Raw genomic sequence first — 27,842 nt, forward strand, 5'->3', positions numbered from 1 at the left:
TTTTTTAGACACCTGAAAGCAGTCATTTTAATTACGCCCACTTATCTGATAGATGTGTGCAGATAGAGCCCTGGTGTCAAAGTTACTCTTTATTAATCATTTTTGGAAGACGTATAGCGTACATATCTTTAGAGTCAAGATGACAAAAATCTGATAACGGAGATTAGCGATAATATTTTTGAAAAGTTTGGAGTGGTATAAAGATTGATTTATAAGAAATTTACTGATTTATTCATGACTGTTAAGAGGTTGCCATTACGTTTTTGTCATCATTTGGTCCATTAACTCCGCCTTGATTGTTAGTGATAAATACTTCAAAATGTTTTAAAAAACACCAGAAAAAAACACCTATTCACTTCACTATTGTAGGAAGGAATCTGATAAATCGGGGGTGGGTTAAGAAATGTGGCCAAGGGGCCAATCCTGGAGACTGATTGATTTTTTTGTATTTATGGATAAATATACATATATTTACATGTTATATTTATTTATATTTGTTTACTTTAATGAACACCTACAGTGAAATATACGTAAAGAAGTAAGTTAAACAAAAATCAATGACAGAACAAAACAGACATACAGAAGTTTTAAAAATAATCTAGGTTTTACAAAATATTACCTTTTAAAATTAAAAACATACATACCGCAGTACATCAGATTAAATACAGTATATAAGATTACATTTTTATGTCTAAGAAACATTATTCACAAACATATACAGAATGCGAGGTGAAAGAAAAGGAGGGGGAAAATAACTCATCATATAAGGATACATCAGATAACATTGATGTGATTATTAGTGAGGAGTACTTAAAAATGTTAAAAAAAAAAAAAAAAAACACCTGAGAAGACACCTATCCACTCCACTGCCCCACATGGGAAGGAATCTGGTGGAACACAATTCACAATACAAACACATATCAACATATCAAAACATATGAGGCAAAAGAAAATAGTTTAAAATATAATTCATGGTAAATTTAAAAATAAATAAATAACAGAATAAACACTAAAATAATAATCGAGGTTTTAAGCAATATGAATAAGTAAATGAAAATGCCACAGCTTATAAAACTAAATCCGGAATATATAATTATATATATATATATATATATATATATATATATATATATATATATATATATATATAATATGTATTTTTTTTTAAATAAGATACATTACTGGTGTTCTCCAAACATATACACAATGTGGGGGGAAAAAATAAAAATCCTTTGTGGTTAAGACTGCCTCAGGTCCCTCTCCTCACATGGTGAGTGGGTGCCTTGATATTATTTTATATTCTATATTTTATGTCTACTACTACTTATTTTGTTTTTGTTGTATTCAATCCATTGTATGGGTCTGTTTACTAGCTGTTTTGCGATTGGTGGGTGGTGATAAAGAAGGGAAATTGTTTGTTTTAATGTCTCTTTGTACGCTGAATGTTTTATACAAAACTTTGCAGGCAGTTTATTTCTTGGAAAGTGATTTACACATAAATTTGGTTTGATTTAAAAAGGGGGGAAAATAATCCCATTTATTATATAATAATACACTCAACGGTGGTGGCCACGAAGTTCAGAGACACCTTATCCTGTGTTTTAATTATTTTTCTACACTATTCCCTGTGATTGTAAAGAATTAGAGGACTACAAAAAAGAAAACACACAGGTACTCAGGCACATAATGAGCTTTCTCTTGGGACCCCATGACCCCCTCTGCTGGATCTTTTAAGACTTCCCCCAAAACAAGCTTCAAATCCTTCATATTTTACTTTGGCATGGGTTTGATATTTCATGTTTTCTACTTTCAAGGTTCAAAATTCTAAATTGTCTTTATTGACGTTAACATAAAATGCCAATGAATTTTTCTTTGCAACCCTGGTGTAGAGTGTTTACAAATGAAATTTCAAACAGGATATAATAATAATAATAATAATTACACACACAAAAAGAAAAATACTTTGTACATAATTTGAGCTAATGTCCAGTTAAGCACTAGGCAAATATGAGAATTGCTATAAATGCTATTATCTGCATCATACGGGGAGGTGATTGTGAAATATTTTAGGGGATTTTAGTCCTAATCATTTCAATATGCAGATGTTTTTATGCAAGTGGCATCTCTTTTCAAACAACCTATTAAAGTTGACAAATATTAGTTTCACTTATGAATGCTATGAACATTTGAGAATGAACTGTAATACATGATAACCAATCAATGTATATTGTATCAAAATATATACATTAAGACTCAAATTCACATTTTCTTCCAGGTCGTCCTAAAAGAACTAACACACACTAATCATTGAAATACAAGGCTAATACAAGTTCCAATAGATGAAATTATCTGCATCATATGGGGACACGACTGTAACATTTTTATTCGGGGATTTTAGTCCTAATTCTCATAACAAGCCATTTTTTAATGGATTGGCGCATTTTGAATGTTCTCGAAGAAAAGATACTGTACTGTAACAAGTGATAACCAAGAATGATATATTTTCTCAAAAGATAACAATACATTTATCATTGAAATACAAGGCTAATACAAGAGTTGCAATAAATACAATTATTTGCATCAAATGGGGATACTATTGTAATATTTTTAGAGGGGATTTTAGTCCTAATCTTCACAACATCCTGCGGTTTCCTAGTTTTTATGCAACTGCAATTAAAGTTCGAAATATGGATTTGACGCATTATAAATATGCTACCAAAAAAAATTGAGAGTGCACTGTAATAAGTGATAACCAAGCAAAATATATTGCCTCAAAATACGTCCATTAAAACACATTTTACTCCAGGTCCTCCATTAAAACTAAATAGACAAATACACTCATCATTGATTTTGCTTCAAACACATATTTTCTTTACCCAAAATTAGTAAATCTCAAAAGAGCAAAACACATAATTCAATTTCCATTTGCTCCTCTGAAAATATGATGGGCATGTTTTGGAAATGTATCAAAAACACAATGTAGCATTTACCTTAAAGTTCAAACTCCCAGTGGGATTCATAGGATTGAGTCACAAAGGAAAAAAAATATGAAGATGATTCAAAATCCCCATTTTCAACCACAACATGCACCTCATTTAACATAATCTGAAGCTGTTCTACAACTTTGCTACAAATTTAAAATTACCAAGCTATTTGTAAAGATACTAAAATATGAAATTAAAAGTCGCAAATGTTTGGTGTCTTCCAACTCTTTTTTTCCCCCAAGGCCTTTAGAAAAGTAAGTTACACAGCTATTCATCCATAAAACCCACTAAATGAAATAATCAACCTTTTTTAAACCCATAAATGAATGTACATCTCTACCTTTCTTACCATAACTGTAAATGAATTAGCAGGTTTTTTTAAAATACTCCTTTCCAGGGTATAATAGATGTATTTCAACCAGACCAATTGAGATTTGTGTAGTTTCCTGGGAGAATAACTCAATTCTAGGAAAGATAACTGCACTGTTGCCTAAACTTTGCTCAACTGTTTATATGCAACTCTTATCCGGTCATTCATCTCGTGCTTAGTATGGGAGGTATGCAACCAAATTGTGATTGTAACGATTTAGTCAACGATTAGAATAATAATACTCAAAACGCGTCTTATGTCCCATCTGTGGCACCGGAGAAGGATGACATGTGAACGTTAATTCACGTCCATGGCACTCAGTGAGTTAAATTTAAATCTGCATCTCATTTTACAAGATCTAAAATAAATCTACAATTTTGCTACTAGTATAACGTTACAAAGCTATGTTTAACTCTAGAATATGGAATTAAGAGTCTAAAATGTTTGGTTATATCCTAAATATGATAACCCTACCCCCACCTTCCTCTCCCATTTGCTCCTTTAAAAAAACGATAATCAAAAACACAATGTATCACTTACTGGAACGGTAAAACTCCCACTGTCATTTGTTCGAATGAGTCATAAAGAAAAAAGTTATTCATTGTGAAGACGATTAAAATCAGCACCTCATTTAATTTGATCTGAAGTTATTCTACAATTTTGCAACTTGTTTGACATCACAAAGCTATGTTTTTTTCATGTACTGATTTATGAAATTCAAAATGTAATATGTTTTGTGTCATCCAACTCATATTTTTCACCCAAAAAGAAATGTACAGATCATTCATTTTATGAGTAGAAGACATAAAAAAGTATATAAAATAAACGCATGATTGTACTTAGTCAGTTAACAATTAGAATAATACTGCAAAAACAATTTGTCTTATTACATCAGTGGCACCAATTCACGTCCATGGCCCCTTAATGAGGTAAATTACAACAGGCAACTAAAGTTATTCTACAATTTTGCAACTAGTTTCAAATTACAAAGATATTTTTCATACGGCAAAATATGTTAATTAAGTCTAAAATGTTTGGTGTCATCCTAAATATCTTAGCCCCCTCACACAATTGTAATTGTTCTCCTTGTATTCAAATGTATCAACAAAAAAAAAATTATCATTTACCTAAAAGTTAAAACTCTTGCTGTCGTGAGTCGAAAAGGAAAAGTCATCAAAAATATGAAGATGATTAAAAATATATATAATTATAATGACAACATGAACCTCGTTTAACATGATCTAAAGTTATCCTAGTTTTTCTACTAGTTAAACATTAAAAAGCCATTGTTTCCATATACTAAAATATGAAATTTAAAATCTAGAATATTTTGTGTCGTCCTAAATATGTTAACCCCCCCTACCCCTTCCTCTGTTCTTCGCATCCCTTTGTAGTGACGTCACAGCTCTACGTCAATCAGCATTGCAGAATTTCGGTGATGGACACGTGTTGTTTCCAGGGCGGTCCTTTCTCCTTTTTCCCTTTTTTTTGTCGGCGAGCCTTTTGCAGCATGCAGCGCTCACCGGCGAGTTTCTCCATCCGGCGCTTATAGTCCCGCTCGAGGAAAACAGTCCTTGCAAATGTTCATCTCCACATCCGTCGAGGCATTAGCGCTGTAACCTGGGTTTTATAAACACTTTGCTAATGCTCAGGGAACGGCCGGCTAACGTAACCCCCTCCTCTCCTCATCGGCGGCTGATATGGGGAGCCCCTCCTCCCGAGAGGAACATATTCATACGCTACTTCTTTTGTACAACTCTGGGACAAAAAAAAAAACAGACTCCAAAAGCATTTAAAACTTCATTTTTAAAGGGTGCCAGGATTTTTTTTTCTTTTAAATTCGTACAAAGGGTCAAATATTTGTCGATCCTGCATCTTTTCATGGGCAATTTCAAGCACTTTTTAAAGACGTTTAAAGTCAATTTTTAAAATCACCCAGTACCATTAAAGGAAGAAATTTCAGTGTGAATCATGTTTACACCGGAACCAACTCACCACGTAATGATCTCTGCAGCCCTTTGAGACACTTTGTGATTAAAAGGTATACGTTTATGAACACCACAAACAACTAATAAACAATAAGCAACAGCAAAATATTTACACCAAAAAAAAAACAGCTGAACAAAACAATCGTATCTTACATAATGATCAAAGCGGCGCTGCCATGAGCTGCTGCCTTTCCAGCAGCTCCCCTGTTATCTATCACTTTTTGTGATTTTTTTGTTTTATTGTCTGCTTCTATCTTCGATGTTTTTCCTCCCATTTTGACAACTACACTATGGATTACTTCTATCCTATGGACATGGGTTTTAGCGCACAAAAATGCGTTTATTCAAGGAATCAACTCCTTGCCCTGTAGAATTCTCGTGCCTGCGTGATGAAGGGGCCTATCGTGGAGGAAGAACCGGTGCTAGCTAAGCGGCTAGCGGCGTTATAAGTCTTCGGTACCATCCGCAATCATGGTAAATGCGAACTCACTACCAAATGAGATCAACGAGTGCTGGTGGAAAACATCGAAGCGCACAGGGAGCGCAGTTGCTGTGTTTTGCGGAAAACGTGGCTCACGTTTAGCATTCCTGACGCTAACGTGTAGCCACCCGGAGAAATCCGGCTTCAGCGTCGCTATACAGAGACACGAAAGCCTACGGAAATCAGAGAGGAGACGGACTCGCTAACACGAGGTGGTGTATCCCTGGACACAAAGAATCTGCCGCAGGGATGTCGAACTTTTGGACTGGTGTGTGACGTCATCCACTCCGCTACAAGCACCCCTAGGGCATCATGTTAATCTGTTAATAAACAACGGGGTAGACTGCTGGAAGTGTGAATTTCCCTACGGGGATAAATAAAGTATCTATCTATCTATCTATAAACCTGTGCCCTAAGAGAGTAGGCTAAAGCCAAAGCTTTTAAGTGCCCACCACATTTTTTTCTTCTTTAAATTAAAAACAAGAAAAGAGAACTTTACCCAGGGTTTCGCAGACCTTGAAAAGTCTTGAAAAGCAAAAAATTGTATTGTTTTAATAATAAGGCCTTAATTGGCATAAAATCCAATTTTCAAAAGTTTTAAATATGCGAACACATTAGATTTATATTTGTTTAACCTAAAAAGAGTCAGTAAAAAATTCAGTGGTCATCAATGTAGTAGAAGAATTCTATGGAATTAGTCGTTATTTGCCAGTTTTGACTGAGGATCTATATATAATGTACTGTGAACATCCTTTTTATTTTTTGCTTTCCACGTCCAAAAATTTGGCGATAGAGAAAGCTACAGTATGTTTTTCAGTTCAAGTTTTCAAATCAACCATAATAATAAAAAAAACAAATTACAATAAACATTTGTTTAAAATTGCCTATACGTAGTTCATGTGGTGATTTTTGGTTTATTTCAAATGCGGGTCTTTTTGTCGTCTTGGTCTTAAATTTGATTTCAAAAGGGATTAAAGAAGTGATTAAAAGCCTCAAATTAAACTTGTTTTCAGCTGTAGGAACCCTGTTTACCTCACAAAAGAAAATTAGAAAACAAGGAAGTTGCATTTTAACCTTATACTAGTGACTTGTATAGCATATAATATGCAAAGAAAAGCTTGATGTGTTCATCTCCTTTAGTATATTTATCCAAAATATATACGGTATAGAATTCTCAAGGTCATCATCTAACTCATTTGATAATAAATGAATAGCTTTTGGAGTAGCACATTGGCTTTTCAATCTTGTGCGAGAATACTACTGGACCTTGAAGTTCTAGATTCCCCTGAGATGACGAGTGTCTGCTTTGTAGGGAAACAACTGTTGAATATTTGTTGTGAGTTGCTGCTTATTTGCTTTGTATGCTAATGAGAGGGATTGAAGTTTCACTATAGCTTTGAATTTTATCATGTTGCATTTTATAAACAATATATGTGACCTGATCTACCCAAATGAGTCACAGTGTGGCAAATGTCAAATTTGGATTTTTGGTATCAATGGAAAGTATAGGAAATTAGCTTTAAAATGATACAAATGATAACAAATAATGCCATTGTCAAAGCTATATTGAAGATATGGCCATCCATCCACCTTTTTCTCATGAAAAACCTGAGAAAATCACGTCGAAGGTTGTCTTTTTTCTGGTGTGATGTCATTCAAGTGTTTTGACAGATAAAGGTATGGTCTCTTTTTCAAGTTTACTTTTATCAGAGGCATTTTAAAAAGAATTAGAACCGACTGAAAGACCTTTTCAGCACATATTCATTCAAATACACATTAAAACAACTTTAATTTTGTATAAAAATATATAAAAGACTATCAGGATAAGTAGGCAAAAAATATTTACAACATTAGTACTGAGAAACTGGCCTCAGTTCTAATAATAATGCAATGGTAAAAAACAGTGCATCGTAACAATAGTGCAGTTAAAATAAGTGCAATAACATTCAGCAGCAACAAAAAACATGACAAATAAGTCTCCAGTTATATATTTTCACAGTTTTGCTCAAGGGTTTATCTTATCAAGACATATGATTTTTAGATATTGAGTAAATTGCAAACATTATTTGTGGATCAGAACAATACATTTTTTGGGACAAATCTCCCCACACACAGGTGTTGGGTAAAATGACAATAGTATGTAGCTTACATGTTCAATTGCAAGTTCTTCCTAAAATAATTTACAACTGGGAAACACCACCTTCATTTTTTGCATAATAATGAATAAATGTCCATAATTGATACAAAATCCTTGCAATAAGATGCGACCCATAAAGGGCGATAACGCTTCATAGGAAAATGCCATACAAATTAATGTCTGCTGTAGTGATTCAACAGGGAAGAAACAATGGCAAAGTGAAACCACCAGAGAGCAGTGTCAGCGTAAATTTTTAGCACACCTGTTGTGAAACATGGAAACAATTTCAAGCATCTAAAAGCACTTAAGCCAAACTTCCAGCATTTTTCAATCATTGAAAACACAGCATTAAAACTCAAGCATTTGTATTGATTACAAGCACATGTACAAACCATGAATTTAATGTTCTTGAAGGGCACTTGTGGCCCGCATGCCTTATGTTGCACACCGCCAAAAGGCGTTTGTCAACCACAACAGTGCTCAATGACCAGTACCAATGGTTGAGTTTTGTTGACTGCAGTTAATGAGCCCCCAACATTGAACAGCACCCATGTGGCCATGATCCATTATCTCTGGTTGAGGGGGTTCTTGTCCCCATTATCTACGATAAACTGAGTATCTGTGATTTTTTTCTGCGGTGTATATAAGGGACGTCAACTCATATTTGCAGGGCATGATCACACTCTACTGTTAAGGAATGTAATCCACCCTCAGTTATTTGTGTTTTCATAGGATTTTTTTTGACCAAGGCAAAGGCCTGTGACCCACCATAAACAAGTCTGTGAGTCACTTTTGGGTCCCGATCCACTAGTTGAGAAACACTGCTAAAAATGCTTCTACTTATCTAATTGTTTATTTTCAAAGGATTTTGAGTGATGCCAAGCGTATTCAGAATGTTCAGCATTTAGTAAAAGTACACTCGTTTGCTTACCTCCAGTTCGTCTAAGGACGAGGATAAGTGGCATGAAAGCCCGCCTCTGTATTTTGTGTATTGTTGTTTGTGGTTGACTTATACCAGGGATGTCAAACTCAGTTGGGCTCTGGGGCCGGATCCCGACTTTTTCTCCTCAGAAGGACCGGGGAAGTAAAACATTTTGACAATTCCAAATGTTAGGCTTTAATTTTCAGTATTATGCTTGATTTTTCAGCCTACATCTGTCATTACCCTTGATAATTAATAATAATATAATAATAATAATTTCCTTGTATTGTCATTCTGTGTAACAATGTACACAGAATCACAGATGAGAAGGATTTAATTTTTTTCTCAACGCAAAATATTTGTTCACAAACGCTGGGGGGGGGAATTTTGGCATTGAATGTGTTAACTGGTCTGTTTTAACAATTGATTGAACGCAGTTTTACACCTGAATCAACTCACCACAGTGCAATGGTCTGTGCAACCATTTGAGACGTGTTGTGATTAAAGGATATAGCAAAGATAAAAATGACTTGAACAAACTATACAAACTCAACACTGCTTTCTAGCCGCCGAAGAGAGCATTAATTTACATTATTTAGGAAAAATCAGAACTTTTGATAAAAACGACCTAAATCTTGTGCATCAAACATGCAGCCCGACAGCCTGAGCAGGCCCACCAAGGTAATCACAAGGAGTCTCAAAGGGCTAGACAGACCACAGACTATTGCAAACTATAGACTATTATTACAATATCCGGTGATCTAAAACCTACATGGGGGCAAGAAAAAAATAAAAAACCTCAGCATGAGGAAAATAAAGAAACCTTGAGAAAGGACCGCACATGCGGTAAAACTGGTTCCAGGATGACAAGGCTGCAATGGATGTTGCATTAATAAACAATTAAATAAAAAATAAAATATTAAACAGTCAAACTGTTTTAATCAGGCCTTTAAGACAATGCTGGGAAGCGCAAGAGAAAAATAGGTTGCAGTTTTCAATATATCCAACGGATGTCACCAAAGCCTGGCACCACTCGTAAAACAACTGCAGCTGGATTTTCTTTCTATCCCTCGTTATCCGTTCCTCTCTCTTTTTCTCTTTCTTTAATCTGTTCTCTATTTTGAGGTAACTCTTTTTCTCTGTCCCCCTTTCTTTATCTCTTTTTCTTTCTTTCTCACTTTCCTATATTTCTATCTATTTTTCTCTGCCTTTCTCTCTTTCTTTTCCTCTCCTTTTTATTTCTATCTATTTTCCTTCTTTCTTCCCATACGCAATTTTTCTTAGCTCAGGAGGTAGAGCACTCGTCTTGGGATCAAGAGATCGCAGGTTCGAATCCCTGCTCCTCAGTGTTACATGTCGAAGTGTCCTTGGGTAAGACACTGAACCCCTAATGCCCTCAATAAGCAGGTTGGCGCTTTGCATGGCTGCACGGCCGCTATTAGTGTGTGAGTGTGTGTGAATGGGTAAATGTGAAGCACATTGTAAAGCGCTTTGGTAAGTCTTCATTGACTTGAAAAGCGCTATATAAATGCAGATCATTTCATTTAATTTTCTTTTCTTTTTTGATGTCACTTTGTTTTTCTCTCTCCATCTTTCTTTCTTACTCTCTTGCTTTTGGTTGTTTTCCCCTATCTCTCTTTATTCCCTTATTTCTTTCTCTCTTTCTAGCTATCTCTTTTTTTCTTTCTTCCCATTTCATCTCTTTATCTTTCCTTCCATCTTTCTCCTTTGAGGTTCTATTTTCTCTATATCTTCCTTTATCAATTTTCTCTCTCTCTTTCCCTCTCTGTTTCTCTGTTTAATCTTCTCATCCGGCCCACGCAAGAATGTTTTTCTACCATCTGGCCCTCGAGCTCAAATGGGTTTGACACCGCTGACCTAGAGCATTGCTTCTTGATTTTCTCTTTTTTGATGTCACTTTCTTTTCACTCCAGCTTTCTTTCTCTCTTACTTTTGGTTGTTCCCTATTTCTTTCTCTCTTTTCTTTCTTTCTTACTATTTTCTCTCTCTATCTTTCATTCCATCTTTCTCCTTTGAGGTCTACTTTCTCTATCTCTTCCTTTATCTCTAGAAATCTCCCTTTCTATGTTTAATCTACGTATCTGGCCCACGTAAGAATGTTTTTCTACCATGTAGCCCCCAAGCTCAAATGGGTTTGACACCGCTGACCTAGAGCATTGCTTCTTAACTTTCTTGTTTTTACATACTCGGAATTTTATTCTGGGCCGAATTATTTCATTTAACTGACCAGATCAGGTCCACAAGCCTTATGTCTGAAGTGACTAAGTTATGAAATACAGTACAATGAAAATGTGTCATATGTTTTAATCGGGGTATTTTAGTTTCACTTTGTCCCCCGATGAAAAAAAACCCGTTTCCACCTCCACATTGAATCACGCCTGTTTTTGTGAGTGAAAATGGGCGGGTTTGTGTTGATGTCAAAATGACGCCGCCTGGTAAACATTAGGAAGCAGATTGACGGACAGGTGGGCTTCGGCTTGTCAGGGTGACGCGCCTTCTAGGGGTGGAGTAAAAAAAAAACGGAGAAGAGGACTGCCCCGGCTGCTAGCGTCGCGTGTGTCCGTCCATCAGTGCGAGGTGCGCCGTCATCTTCCTCATCCACGATCCGCTCTCGCCTCCCATAGCGTCCATTTTTGTTTATTTCGGATTTCAATTACAAGCACGGCTGGAACGCGCGCGCGCCCGTGAATCTCGCGGGCTCGCGCACGCCGGATGACTGACACGCCGAGCGAGCGCGGGCTCTAAACGTGTCACTCTTTTTTTCTTTTTTTTTCTCCGCTTCCATAGAGTGTCACGGAAGCTACCTCGACGCCGCTGCCGCTACCTCCAGAGCCCGAATAGTTCCAAACTGCCTCCGCTGTACTTTTCGGGCCGTTAAGGTAGGAAACAGTCCCGTTAAAAGAGGCTCTTGGACCGGAGGGGGAAGCACCCCTCGCTTCTCCGGTACATCCGCACGAAGCCTTCCGGCAACTTCGTTGATCTCCTTTTTTTATTCTTGTGGAAATACTCACCACGAATGAGTTAAAGACTTGATATTCTTCCCATACCTATACAACCTGAAAGAAGGATCTACAAGAAGTCTCCCGGGACTCAAAAAGGTTTTTGGAGCGGGTTGGACAGTTCGGGGTCTGCATGAAAAGTCCAGCAGCGGCAGCATGCCGAGGAGGAAGCAGCAAGCACCGCGGCGTTCTTCGGGTATGTCTCGGTGTCGTAAACAATTACACCCTCGCTCACCACACACGTTTTAATTGACTCGATCAGTTGCGTTTGATTTAGGGAAAGTGGAGCATATTATTTTGGAACGTGTTTTTATGACAATTTGGTGCTTTGGGGGATTCGTTTTAGCAATATTAATCCAAAAAGCTTGCTTACATCTCTTGACAAAATGAACAAATCACTTGAAAAAGACAAAAAGGGATTACAGGTTAAAGCCAAAGGCTTATAAGAGACCCGTCCCCAAAATAATTGTGGACACTTCTTTCATTTTGCCCTCCTGTTTTCCAATGGTCTAAATGACCCTCTGCCGAGATGTTAAAAAAAACGATTATATTTAATTTAACTTTATAAATGCTATGTCTTTACTTAGATTGGTCCCAACAGTAGAATGAATGAAACGATGTATTTATTCACATTTCCATTTAAAAATATACAAAAAAAAATCTCAAAATGAGGACAACACGAGGGGTTATTTGAATGAATCCGATGTGTGTTGGATTTATGAAAAGTGGAGCACATAATTTTTGAGTGTTTTTTTCAATGGCCATTTGGGGCTTATTTTGGGAAGACTGTTTTTAAGAAGCCATGTAATACTTGTGTCTGTTTCCTAAACATCACATCACAAAATGAATAAATCACCCACAAAGGGAAAAAAGGATGACTGGTTTAAGCCGAAATCTTATAAAACATCCGTCCCCAAAATAACTTGACAACACTGAACAAAACTTAGCAATAACTTCAACCACTTAACCCTCCTGATGTCCCGGGTCAAAATGACCCACCACTGAGTTGTTAAAAACAGAGGGGGGAAAATATATACATTTAATTTAACTTTAAATGTGAAGTCTTTCCCTAGATTGGTACCAATAGTAGAGAAAAAAATATTTTTTTCATCCACATTTTCATATTATCAATCTAAAAAAGTACACAATGTTCCTTAAAATGAGGACATGATGGACTATTGACTGAATCAGATATTAGTGTTTGAAATTTAGAATGTGTTTAAGACAATTTGGCACTTAAGGATTAGTTGGGGCAGACAAATTCAAGAAGCCATGTCGTACTTGTATTTTGTTCCTCGTTCATTTTTCTCCTTGCATCAAGCATCGCGTCACAAAATGAGCAAATCGCCTGAAAATCCCTTATATGATATTTTATATTTTAACATTTCCTAGATTGGTCTCAACTGTAAGAACCAAATAAATGTGTTTTTGTAATTTTCCATTTCCATTTAATCTCTATACAAAGTACAAGATTGTTACTTATGAGGACAACATGAGAGTTAAACAAATGAGCATATCTTACATCATTATAACAAGCATTTGATAGTCAATTTCAAAATGACCACATTGTTTAAATCACGATACATATTTGATCATTTCTGAAGGTTTTTCCTCCCGTACCTCTCAAAGTGTAAAACCTGAGACAAATAGACATTTTCTCATGTAGATTATGAAATGGCATTTGATTTGAACCATGAGTGAGTTAAGAGGGCCTGATAGGACCAATCCTGTGCCCATTCCCCAACTTCCATCACATGTTTTTTATTGCTCTTCATATGTAACTTTTTTTTTAGAGCTGCAACTAACAAATATTTTAATATTTGATGACTTAGTTTATTAATTTTTTTCGATGAATCGTAATGTTTTCTATCGAGATAGGAATGAGTATGTATTGTGGTGCAATTTTTTTAAAGGACACAATTGCTTGAAAAGTCAAACAATGCTTAATACCACCATTATGTGTAAGGTAAGTGTGTTTGTAAAGCGCAATCAAACACTACTTAAGATGATTAAACTGAAATCAAAAGTATCTCCCACACACACACACACACTCAGTCAAGCCTAACAAGCAAATGCAAGCATCAAGTGAGCTACCAGAGATTGACATTACGTTTCTTCACATAGAAAAATGCTAGCATCCAATGCAAAAGCATTTCTTGCTACTGAGATTTTTTCACCCTCATACTCAACATGTTTCCGTTTTAGTTGCTGTCTCATCATCGTTGTGCTACTGTGCCATGTCATATCACTTTTGCAAAACTTGCACTTTACGCATTTTTTTTTAATTTAGGAAGCAGGAGGTGCTACCAATATTTTTAAAGGGGGTTCAGTCGAACTGTTTTCGTCGTGTCGGTCATTTATCATTTGTTGAGTTTACCTTATCCTTTGAAAATACTGCTTTCACACTCCCCCACGCTTTGTTCAGCCTGCCACGTCGCACTGCAGGTGATGTAAACCCTGCGTCACAACGATATGTTGCCAACACTTTTAATACTCAATTTTAGACAATTTTATCAATTTGTTGTTGCAACCCTAAAGGTTTCTTTTAAATATATTCTATAAAATTGGTTACTAACAGCATACCTGGATATGTGTATGGTAACCAAAATGACAAGTGTAAGCATTTTTTTAGGTTGATATTAACATTGATATTATACAGGGTTCGGGCGGCTGCTTGAAATCCTCAAAAATGCTTAAATTTTTATGTTATGTTTTCAAGTATTGAAAAGTGCTTGCATTTTGAGTGAAGTGCTTTAAACTTTTGGAATTATTGCCATGTATCATAATGAGTTGGCCTAAAAATGACCCCGACCCCGCTCTCCCGTGGCTTTACCTTGTCATTGCATTTCGTCCTTCCTCGTAATCAATTGCCGCTGGCATTAGTTAATTTGGCCATGAAAAAGGTGGACGAACCCTGTATATAACAAGTAATCCATCAGATTGAGTATTGCATTCATACATTTTTAAACTGACCAAGTTTAAGTAGCGTGAATCTATAAAACAGCACCCAAAAATGGTAAAAATCATATTTTCATTTTGCTCTAGCTTTGCCATCCTCGATTTGATGCCTGATTGATTGCCCGTCATGCTGCCCCCTTTCATCTATTCATTGGCGATAAACATCAAGCAAATTGTTGGCTACGCATGCGCTCAGCAGCTGGACTCACTAGGTCAACGCTCCCTATAAACCCTCCCTTTGGAACCCCACCTAATAAATTGAAAGAAAAGTTTCAAAACGGGGTATGAATAAAAGGCGATTAATTCCCCCCGAAAAGGAGGAGTGGGAGGTTGTATGGGGGGCTTTTTGGAGGTCCAAGGAAGGGTCTTGGGAGGAGTGTAGGGGGATGGAGGAGGTGCTGGGGCGTAGCGAGATCACAGGGGAAGAATAAGCCGGAAAAGCCACCTCTTAACGCTGTGACCTGACCTTCGTGTTCGGGAGGTGTTGGACGAGCAAGAGTCGCAACCTGATTGGAACATTTATGAAGGTCTTACTATGTAATAAAACACACTGAATACTTGAAAAAAAGGTGTCTTAGTCATTTGGTTGTACCTTTCCCTTCAGGTAGATGATTTAGAACTATTAAGTCTAGAACTATTTGATTGAAAAGCAGATTCTGCATCAGCTAATCGCAAATAGTGGGCCGGGCCCAGGTGGGGTGTTGCGAGGCTTTGTCACGGGGGGATGCGAGCGTCTATAACTTTTCCAGAATAAAGCGCAGCTGCACATCCTCTACACTAAGGCGCAGTAGTGTTCTTATTAGCGGAGCGTTTTAGCCTCCAGACGTATAAGCATTGAGTATGAAGTGTAGCGGACCCTCAAGTGACCCCAAAAATATAAAACACGGATGCGGACACAGGGGGTAATAGACTGGGTAAAGAGTCAAACAAGTCTCCCGAAAACCAGGACGGGGAAGTTTGTCGAAGCGTATGTGGCAATTTCCTGTGACTACCAAGGGAGACGAGCAAACACCTGGTGGGCTTTCTATGTTAAAAATGTTGGCAGCAGACAGCACAAAGCCAAATAAATCAAGGTGTCGCTTAAACATTACCACCCAATCTCGCTGTTTAGGCGCTTGAGTTTTTTGACAGCGAAAATGTTCCAAAAGGCTTAGATTTGTTATGGACGGAGGCAACATGTTACCCCTAATATTGAGCAATCATTGTTTCGCCCACCATTAATATTATTTGATCACTTTAAAAAAAAAATCAATCTCAGGGGAGCGAGGATTTCTTATTCAGAGGGGGGCGTGACTGAAAATTGAGAAGTACGCTTCTATTCACCCTCAATGCTGCAAATGCGTAGATTAAAATCTGCAATAAATGCGGGACATGATTTCTTTATTTTTTTGTATTTGTTCATTTGTATTTAATAATACTTGTTTGTTTAATATTACCCTTGATTTACTGTCTTAAACCATGGCACTTTTTAGTTCCATTATGAATTTTCAGTTGACGGTCTATTTTATATTTGTGACGTCAGCGGCTGCATCTGGTATATACCATTTGAAATGATTATAGGAAAATGACAACATAATTGGATAAATTATAGCGTCTTCTATAATTCATTTTATCGGGCTTTAGCTTCTTCTGAATGGAATATTCAAAACACTTGATTTTGGATTGGACACATGTGCGTGTATGTGGCAGTTTTTGGGGTTAGTTTTACTGTCAAAATATGGATACATGTTAAAGTAAATAATGTTGATCTTGTGATGTGTGTTGTATGTTGGATTGAATTGAACTTTCTTTATTATTGATATCAATGTTGAGAAAGATTTTATGCAACAAGATTAGACACATGCCTATAGGGTTAACATGTAATAGGGATTTTAAAGAGAAAAAATAAGATAAGCTGGTCAGGATGAATACGCAAAATATTTATGAGGTTCCTCTTTAGTTCAATCCTGTAGTTTAAACATCCTCAATGCTGCAAAATGCTTAGACAGGAATGTGCAATAACGACAAGGGATGATTCTGTTATCTATCATTTCTTTAATAATACTTATTTTTATGCTATTACCCTCAAAGGTTGGGTATTTTCTCTATCATGTATGTGTGTGTATGTGTGTATATATATTTTCTCTATGTGCCTATCTGCTTTTATCTTACTTTCAGCTAACACATTAGGCCGGAGGGCAGGAGGCGGCGGTGTCTTTTGTGTGTCTTTTATGTGTAATTGCATTTTTTTGTGCAGTGTGAAAAAAAACTATGAAAAAGGCCTGCTTCACGTACTGTCCAAATGCCACCGCAAACAAGAGGAAAAAAAGAAGAGTCGATATGAGCGTGTTCAAGAAATGCACATACTTGCACAAGCCACAAAAGGAGCTAGACAGAACATGCAATGATGACTTAAACTAGAATATGGGTTTAGGGAGTAGAACATTTGCAAATTCTGGGCACCGCCTTTAACTTATTATCTTAAACTTTGGTATTGTATCTTTAAAATGGTCCTACACCTTCAGGGTAGCACCTTTTTTAATTTTGTTGAACATTTCACTTGTTAGGATGACAATCAATTATATTTTATTATAGTTGCATAAAATGTAATATTTTATTAAATTGAATTTGTCAAGGATATCAATATCGCTTAACATTGTATGCGATGAGAATGGACATGGCACTCCTGTGTGTGTGTGTGTGTGTGTGTGTGTGTGTGTGTGTGTGTGTGTGTGTGTGTGTGTGTGTGTGTGTGTGTGTGTGTGTGTGTGTGTGTGTGTGTGTGTGTGTGTGTGTGTGTGTGTGTGTGTGTGTGTGTGTGTGTGTGTGTGTGTGTGTGTGTGTGTGTGTGTGAGAAGTACATTGTAAAGCGCTTTTGGTAGGTCTTCATTGAATAGTAAAAAGCACTACAGAAATACAGTCCATTAACTAAAGACTTCTAAGATAAGAAGGATAAAATTATCTGGATAAAAGGCAGAAAAGATATTTTAACAACATAGTGCTTAATGCTGGCCTAAGTTATTATAATAGTGCAATGTTTGTGAATGAGAAAGAAAAGGGCATCGTATCAATAGTGCAATGAAAATAAGTGCAATAACATCTAGCAGCACAAAAACTAAATGAATAAATAAGTCACAAGGTATATATTCTCAGTTTCTTCCAATAGAATATTTTCTGTTTCCATTAGAAGCAGTAAAAAAAGAATAAAAATTAAAAAAAAGTTGCAAGATGGGTTTTCAGTTCTGTGCGGTTGTTTAGGGTGGTGATGGCCCTAAAGTGGAGATGCTGGGGATTGAACCCAGGGCCTAATGTGGAGATGCTGGGGATTGGGGATCCAGAGACTAGCCTAAGTTATAATAATAATAGTGCAATTAAAATAAGTGCAATAACATTTAGCAGCAACAAAAAAACAGAAAATAAGTTATCGTTCATGCTCAAAGATATTGTGACCGTGAAAACAATTACAAAATGGTTGGCATCAGGATTTTCTTTCATCCATTTAGTCACTCAGACATACCTCGGTGCGACATTTCAGCCCCCTGAAAGTTTCCTGCGAGAATGAGAGCCCATGATTGACAGCCAAACGACGGCCAATGCCGTTTGAAGTCCACGCGGCGATGACCAAAGCCGAGCGGGCGGAATTTTAAGCAGGCGTCTGTGGGGAAATGTGAGGTTAAGCAGACTTAATCAAGGTTGTAGACGCAGACACTTTGAACTAGCTTGTGGCTGTAATGTTTAATTGACAGCAGGCTCGCTTGACGGACGGTTCCTCGTTTGAAGAGTGCGACGCGGTTAACGTATTCGTGTATAACGCGCTTTTTTTTTTAAACCTAAAAAAGAACTCAAAGTTTGGGTTGTGTGTTTTTTTTAATGTTTTCTAACGATTGATCAGTCGAAAAAAGCACTGACCACAATTGCAAAACATTGGATTCAACAGGTATCGAACCCAGCTCACGGCGGTGAAAGAGCAAAATCCTAACCCACTAATTAAAGAAGGTAAAATATAATGTCTTCTCTTTTTCATCTCATTATCACACTTTCTTTATTCACGCTACCAGAGACGAATGTTTGATAATGGAGAAAACAGCAAGTCCTCCTGAAAGATATAAATGCACACAAACCTGCACGGCTAGGGAAACGACTCTTTGGTGTATCTGATAATGAATCGGACTTTGCTGGACGTTAAATAAATACATTGTACATTTTATGTTGAGTTCAGGGTTCTTATGGATGCTTTAAAATCCTTGAATAGGCTTGTGTTTGAGCGTTGTTTTTTTTTTCAAGGTTTGAAAAGTGCGTGATTTTTTAGGTGAAGTGCTTGTTGATGCTTATAATTGTTGCCATATGTCTCAGGTTAGGTGTTGGGCTAGGGTTAGGAGCTAGGGTTTGGGCTTCAAATAAGTGTTTTTTACTGTACGTATTGTATAGTTTCAAAATAGGATTCTTGCTATGGGTAAACAGGTGCCATTTTGTTTTGTAAGGTCTATTATCGCTTATAAAGGGAAACTGCAACTATTATTATGGTGAGCTATACATTATACGTTTATGTTTAAATTGAATGGCTCTAAGCTGGCTCCCGGAGGTTTGGAGTGGCCTAAACACTAATAACAAACAAAAATTCCATCTAATAATAAATTGATATGATAATCACTGGAAATGCATTGTCCATCCGTTGTCCGCACCCCTTGGAAATGCATTGTATTATTAAAAAATTACAATAGGTTGGAAATTAATGAGCACAACATACTTATTTTCATTTCTTAAAGCAACAAAGTTTTCTTTGCTCCCAAATGAAATTACTGTACTTAAAAAATAAAAGCTTGGTGCAATTATGCGTACTTGCTTTACTTCTCTAGATGAAATGTGTTATTTTGTGTTGCTTTTTTTATGGTTTTCTGTTAAATTATTTGCATTTTTGTTTTATCCGAAACCTCTATGTATTTTATATTTTCTGGGGGGACGCAAAAAACTTGCTATTTGTTCTTGCAGTTATCGATATTTGTAATTTGTCTTATTTATTGCATGTTTGCACACGGGGAAGACAAAGTCATTTTATCAGTGCCGTATGTTGTGCCTATAGCTGCGCCTATAGCTGCAATATGTTATAGCATATTTGACAATAAAGCTAAAAGTTGAATTTGTATAACACAACAAAGTCATTGAAATGGTGGACAATGGGTTAAAATTAGTTTATCCGTAATGTTTTCAAAGGATTCTTTTTGTAGTCAAACAGCCTTTATTGTCATTGGTTTGGTGTTTTTTTTTCAAAATTGTAATTACACACGATGATGAAAAAAATATATTTTGCTTTTTGGGCATACTAACCAACCTTACTATTAACGTATTGACATATGACATATATTTTTTTTACACTTGGTACAAAGGCCAACCAAGTTTGATTATGTTACGATTTAGATTAATTCAAATGTGTTATTTGGTAGCCATTAAGATAGTGGTGTTGGTATTTGTAAGTGATTTACTGAGTTATTATTCACTACGAACTAAAACATATTCTTACCTCAAATTATTTTCAGTCTACAGACGCTGCCCTACTTGCGAACAAGATGATCATTTGTAAGTTGAATTTATTCGTAAGATGCTTCAGTGCTATATTTTGTATGTTTAAGGTTTATATAAGTATGTTTAAGGATTGTATAATCAACCTGTATTGTTTTGAAGCTGGAAAATAAACGTTTGATTAAATAATACACTCTAGCGTTACAAAGCAGGCTGAATGATAAAGCATAGGACTGAAAAACAAAACTACACATTAGGCGTCGACATTCTGTGGTCTGTGAAGCCCTTTAAGACTCCTTGCGATTAAGGGTGTCACAAATAAACATGATTTGACTATAAAGATAAATAAAGTTAAGTCTAATTGACTTTTGGAAGATTTAGGCGACTTCCTCCTCCGTGGTAAAAAGTGGACAAAAAAAAACGATCCAAACATTTTTTCAACTGCATTAAGCTTCCATATCCCATTTTAATTTCAAATGAAACGGCTCGCCTCTTCTTTTCTCTTTACACCATCTATATTGAATACATTCACGCGATATTAAACTATAAAAATGTCAAAGTTCTTAGTGTGCTAGAGATACAGTGCAGTGTGTGTATCCACGAACTAGGAAGTAGAAGCCGGATTTCTTCTTTGGGGTGGATGCTGGAATACCTCTCACAGCTCTACGCGGCGGAAAGAAGCACTACAGCACTGTCCTCTACTCGGAAAAAAGTACACACAATACAAAATATAACTTACAGCAAAGTCCGGATAATTTTCGACATCCTGAAAAAAATGTTCGTATGTACCGTTGTTCGTTACTCAAATGTTCGTAAGTAGGACGCTTCTGTATTTAAATATACTCATTAATTTAGTGTTTATTTACTGAGTCAGATGTAATTTGTTTTCAGAGTATTTTCAACTTCCTCTTGTGGCGATCTGGTGCTATTCAGGGAACCAGATGTGGCTTTTCAAGGAGCCCAACGTGGTTCCTCGGGGCTGTAAAAACTGTACTCAGAAAACTCATCATATCAACTCATCGTTATTCTGGATTTGCAAAAAAACTCTTTGTAAGATCCGAAACAGCATGCTTGGTGATTTCCCAAGAAGTTTTCCCGTCTACTGAGTGACCGACATGCATCGTGTGCGCGAGCTTACAACGCCGACGTCCCTCCTGGGATTGTTTGTACATCCCTGGCCCAATATCATCAGATTTGTTCCCTAAGGAGTGAGACAAAAGCAGACCGGGCTCCTAAAAGGGAAAGGATGGAACATTTCAATGGCTCCTTGTATGTGTGTGTTGGTTTGTGTGTGCCGCTTCCAATAGTCTCTGTTTCATCAGTCACAGGGATGCTTTTTACACCCTGTAATGGCACTCGCGCCTATCTCCTTTATGGCCACTGACAATACATCAGTGTTCCCTCATCTGGAACCACATTAGAGCATCTGTTAGTTTTGGCGCTGCAGTTTAGCACATCATTTGAGCATAGTCCCTTTTTTTATATATTTTTTTTTAATTTATTTATTTTTTTAAAGTAGGTCTCTTTTGCTGCAGTCATCTGTCGTCATTTTCACAAAGGCATGTTTATTTTTGTTAGGTGATTGAAATCAACACCACAATGCCAAGTGTCCCTTTTTTCCAGGTTTTGCAGTCTAATGAAAGAACGCAACACTATGACTTATTGTAGGGCTATCGATGTGGCTCAAAGTACCTTAAGACCAAATAAGGGGATTGACCGATATTGTATTTTTTTACCACAAGAGGAGGTTACTGATCATTAGTAATAAGAGGAGGCCGATATTCATTTGTTGTAAAGGCTTAAAAATAGTCATAGGAAATATTTATAATGCAAAAAGAAATACAATTTGTCATAAATTCAAATAAAATGTTAATAGCTCTCTAAAACTCTTTACAATTAATAAATTAGGTTTTTAACACAACTAACATGACTAATCTTGCACTTAAACCAAAAACTAACAGTGCAGGAAATAAAATTTAGGCTTAGCAGAAACTTGTCTAAAGGTACATAAAACCTTAAATGGCTCCCTGATTATTATTTTTTTGCAATAAATAAATAAATAAGAATGACAATACATCCACGTCTTAAATTAACTTAAAACAAAACGTTATCGACATTTCAACAACTGGTGAATTGAAAAGTGTGGGCACTCCTGTTTTAGTGCCAGATTGACAAACTAATGTTATGGGAAAAGCTAATCTGTTCCACTTAAGCATCATTTTATGCTCTCTCAATCACAAACACACCAGCTTGATTGATGAACTAATGTCGTAAGAGCTAATATATCGGTCTCCACCTGAATGTGCTTCTCTAGAACAAGTTAATTACACTTCTTATTACTATCTCTTAATCACACCCACACGCTTTTCTACCATTGACTGTTTAAAATCTCAATTTTGTCAGCGGTGGTATTTCACGGGCAAATATCGGTGCCGATAATCAGCCCTACCGATAATTTGTCTAGTTTGAGACAGCAACTGAAAGACTATCTTAAATGTTGAGGTTAATATATTCTTCTGTATTACCCACCGTCCCATTTTTCTTCAAAGTCAAAAAAGACATTCCAGTGCTCACTATTTGCCAGCCAGAAAAATCTTAAATCAAAGTGCGCCACTCTTTGTAATGAACGTGTCAACTAATCACTCAGCATGGCAGAGTAATTACGCAATGACACCAATTGCGTTTCAGTCACACGCAAGGAGGGAAAAAAAGGACGACAGGAGATGGTCGTGGTGCACAGCGACATGTCGCAAGGAGTGCCTCGTCGTCCTGTAGGGAGGCATTAATACAATTTTTTTATAAAGGCAATTTGGATGGTAAATGGTCTACATTATATAGCGCTTTTCAATTCACCGAATACCTCCCGAAGCACTTTACAATATGCTTCACGCTTACCCATTCACACACACTGATAGAGGTTCTTACCTGCATATCAGGGGCATAAGGGGTCCTGGGTCTTGCTCAAGGGACACTTTGACATTTAACTCTGCCGGGAATCGAACCAAGCGCTCTACCTCCTGAGCTACTGCCACTCCAAATGTTGATCATCACTTTTCCACTTAGGGGTTACAGTTTATTCAAGTCCAGCTTGTTTGCGTGGAAAGGTTGTAAAATACCAAAGTGTCTGATGAAATTGATTTTGTTTGCTCAATAGTTCATGTAATTTTCAGGAATAAAAATCTCTCACCTTTAGGGGAAATCCATAGTTTTTAGGTCAAAAAGGTTGACCTACGTGAATTGTATAGATCTGAGGAGAAAAAATGTTAAGGTCGGTAGGGGGCATTGTTACATTTCTCAGAGTTAATCCCGCGTTTGACGAGGTACGTTTGAATTAAAATCAGTGTAGTTTGCACGGGCAGGACTACTTTATGTATTCATGTGTATCACGTATTCGATTTTATCTTATTACACTCTTTTTATTCACAGTTCCAGAGACAACTGTTGGAGAATGAAAGAAACAGAATGTTGTCCTGAAAGATATAAATGAATGCAAAATGGCACGACGTAGCAAACAAATCGTTGGTGTATTCGATGGTGAATCGGACTTTGAAGGACCCATGGACCGTGTTTATAGGTGTTAATAAATTATTTGAATCATGTCCAAATGTAGTTTGAGCTGAGATAGTTAAACAAACCTTTATACCGATTTTTAATCAAAACCTCAATATGTGCGTCATGCATAAATAAACACGGTATTTCCCCCACACCCTTCTTACCATTTTAAAACTTGGCCCATTGCCACGGCTGAATTTGCCTGTCGTTGATTTTGTGAATAGATGCTGGTAATACGTTGCATCAAAAAAAGGAGTGGATGCAATTCCTTCAGGCCCTTTTAGTGTGCTGCTGAAACAAGTTGGGATATCTGTACAAATGACTATGATACATCAACATTGATTTTTGATCTTTGAAAAGTTGTTCATTTGTTTGGTCGTACTGGCCCAATGAAATTGGACTGGGGCTGATGTCATGAGAATGTGCATAACAAAAAAAGGTATGTACTTGCAAGTTAAAAAAAAAAAACGTATGCAATATTTGGATCTGTAATAAGCGGATTGGACAGATCCCATTGTATATGTGTTTGTAATAGAGTTGTGTTTTTAATGTTATTGGCTCTGGCATCAAGCACACTATCCTAACCTTAAGTTCTAGTAAAAAGAAAGGTAACAGTATATTCTGACCACTAATGCTAATGCATGCATTTGTTTGCGTAAATGACGACGTATCCAATGTCAGCAAAGCCTGGTGGCGAACATTGTGCTATTAGCGCCTCGCTGATACCGCTGTCTGGATTCCATCCGATAAAGCGTTTTAATGACATTCGTCAACGCTTGGAAGCAAGAGAAAATATTTGAAGTACACACAAAGTAGAACGTTGTTTGTGTGTGCGTGTGACTGCGTACGCATCGCTGACTTTGTGATCCGGCGATAAGGAAGCCTGTGCATAGTATCATTAAGGGTAGACATTGACGGAAGGAGTCAGTGGCTGTGCTGGCTTTCCGGAAATAGTGGCCAGGTGTGTTTATTTACTCAACTGCAGATGGGGAAGGCCTTCAATTGTACAAGTCTGTTATATTGTGATTTGCGTCATGTAAAGATGAAGTTTGAACTAAAAGCTATGAAAAATATACTCTATCACTCAAATGTTTGGGGTCACCTAGGCAATTTTCTCTTTTCTGTCAATGGGTTACATATCTATCAAATGACGTGTCCAATGTCCGTGTTGTTTTCTCCATATTATTCTCGTCTTTGTGTTGGCCAGTCTCAGATATGGTGTTTTTTTGCCACTCTAACTTTGAGGTCCAGCATCTTTGAGTCGACTCTTTACTATAGATATTATTCTGCTGTTTTGAGGGTTCTATTTAACCAAGGTTCTTGTTTAGGATCTGTGAGGCAGCCATGTCCAAGGTCTGAGCCAGGGCCCAGTTGCACCCTGTGATCAAATAGTTACTGGTCCCCGGCCTCTGTCATAAAATTAATAATGTGTGGCCCGCCAGTAGGGTTAAGCACAGTATAAAATACAAATTGACCAGGAAAAGAAAGGAGATGACCATTTGGCCTTTCGATTTCGATGAGAATTTTAGCCAAGCCCATTTCCGACGTGGGGACTGTAGATTTAAAAAAAAAAAAAAGCAATGGACAAGTGGAAATTGGAGTATTTTTTTCAACAAAATAAAAAAAACTACCAAGCAAAACTAAACCCTTGTATACCACTGCAGGGGTGGAGCTACTGCAGAAAAGGTGTTTTTTGGCAGCTGGGAAGAACTGATACTAGCTTGATGACAAATTACCTTTGTCTACGTTATTATTACATTATTTGTCCTCTTGCCACTTCTCTTTCTACTCCGGTTAAAGCCTGTTTTTGCTGCTCTCTGAAGGGAGTAGTACACTTGGTTGTAGAAGATCTTCAGTTTATTCACAATTTCTTGCATAGAAGCCCTTATTTTAGAAAGGACTGTCTAGTTGCACACCGTTTTTTGTTTTTCTAGCCATTTTGAAAGTGTAATCACACACACACACACACACACAAGTGTGATGCTCCAGTTACTCTATTAGCTCAAAGAAAGGTCAGCTTGATAGCTTTTCTAACCAGTCAAACTGTTTTCAGCACTGCTAACATTATTGCACAAGGGTTTTCTAAATATCCATAAGCCTTCTAACACAATTTGAAAAGTCATTGTATTACTTGATGACCGGAGTGCTGCTTTCTGGAAATGGGCCTCGATGCACCTATGTAGATATCGCATTAAAGAACAGACATTTGCTGCAAAAATGGTAATTTACCACGATAACAATGTATGGGGTGCAGTGTTTCCCATAACATTTTGTGAGAAGCCGGTGGGTGGACAGTCCAAAATTGTGTACGTAATTTCGACCGACAGCTACGAGAACAAATAAACACCTGGCGTTTGCTATCATTTATATAAGAAATTGAAAAGTTATTTTCCTTAACTTTGAGATTATATCTATATATTTATATGATTTTTTTTTGGGCCCGCGAAGACAGATGATTTTTAGATCTTGAGAAAATTGTGTTAATTTTTTAATAATACAAGTTTCTGGTGACTCTGGTGGGACCAGTTAACCCCGGTGGCCCGGAAGAATCTTCCTATGGTATGTGAAACACTGGGGTGTATCTCATTTTATCTTCATTGAAATAAAACAGTGATTTTCCTTCACTAACAAAGACATTCCTAAGTGACCCCAAACTTTTAAACGGTAGTGTATACTGGTTTTGTCATTAAGACTGTGACATGTGAACGAGTATTAATTTCGAACGAGTCATACACTCCTGAAATTTTGCTGGCCAGAGTGGCGATGACACAAAGGCATTCAGCCCTGCCGCCACGAGGTAAATGTATCCGCCATTTTAACGAGTTGGAGGGGAAAGCAGGAAAGCCTGGCTTTCCAATGAATATAACAAAAGAGTCCTTGACAAGGAATAAGGCCTTTTTTTCCCCACTTGTTTTTTTGTATCTTTTACAAAACAAAACTTTGAGGCGTAAATAATAATAATAATAATAATAATAATTTCCTTGTATTGTCATTCTGTGTAACAATGTACACAGAACGAAATGTCGATTGCACCTGACCCGTTGTAGCGAGCCGATGCAGCCGCAGCCAACAGAGGGCGCCGCCGACCACTTTTTAAGTCTTAGGAATGACTCAGCCGGGGCGCGAACCACCGACCTCCCAGTCTCAAAGCGGGCGCCTTACCATCTAGGCTACTGAGCTGGCCCTGCAGGTACGACATCGTCTCTAATCAGTTTGATGCTGAGACACGAAAAAGAATACGTGGTTCAAGAGACGCAGACATGAGATCATTGTTCACTTTTGGTTGTGCGGGCTTTATTCGGCTTGTGTGACAAAAAGGAAGGAAAAGGGAAAGAAAAGTGATGAGTCATGATTCAGAAAAGAGTTTATGGGCCTGTCATGGCGGTTGCTTTGCTTGCAGCGGTTTTACACCTTCGGCGTTTTTACGATTGTTGTCCACTCGCGGCACTGTGTTACATCACAATGCGGGTGTCCTTGGGCCATTTGTGTTCACATTCGTTTTACTGGCGCCTGATTTGTTTTCACTTACTTTTGTTGCCGGATTGTTTTATTCTCCACCTGTTTTTTTTGGGGTGGGTAGAGTAGCCCAAAAAAATTCTCTTGTAGAAGTACTGTTAATTCAGAACTATATGACTCAAGTAGAAGTAAAACGTAGTCATATAAAAAATTACTTGAGTAAAAGTAAAGTATTTGGTTGAAGAACTACTCAAATACTGAGTAACTGTAGCAATTTATTATTTTTTTTTGATCAACCATTCAATCATTTCAAATAATCAAAGTCCATTCAAACAACAAAAAAATACATTTAACTTCAAAATAGATTAAAATCAAGGTAAATTCAAGTACTTTGATAAACAACAACATAATAATAGTATAAATTAAATAAAAACATTCAACTCAAGTAGCTTTTTTGATAGGCTCTGCAGCCAGAACA

General features: G+C 37.0%; 1 protein-coding gene across 4 annotated transcripts in view; it reads left to right on the forward strand.

Annotated features, from left to right (window-relative positions):
- Window positions 1-27,842, forward strand: part of LOC148371328 (teashirt homolog 1-like) — a 76,933-nt gene that overhangs the window by 17,550 nt on the left and 31,541 nt on the right. For 2 of the 4 annotated variants that reach the window (XM_088329351.1, XM_088329352.1), the window contains one exon: window positions 11,691-12,098. In XM_088329351.1, coding sequence (XP_088185477.1) covers window positions 12,059-12,098 — 40 coding nt within the window. In that variant the 5' untranslated portion in view covers window positions 11,691-12,058. Of the gene's footprint in view, window positions 1-11,354; window positions 12,099-27,842 lie in introns of those variants that run through there. The other 2 variants (XM_088329353.1, XM_088329350.1) reach the window with 2 other exon arrangements.

The sequence above is a fragment of the Urocampus carinirostris genome, chromosome 2, assembly GCF_059441175.1.
Source record: "Urocampus carinirostris isolate Australia breed hairy pipefish chromosome 2, RoL_Ucar_1.0, whole genome shotgun sequence".
In the NCBI taxonomy this organism is placed as follows: Eukaryota; Metazoa; Chordata; class Actinopteri; order Syngnathiformes; family Syngnathidae; genus Urocampus; species Urocampus carinirostris.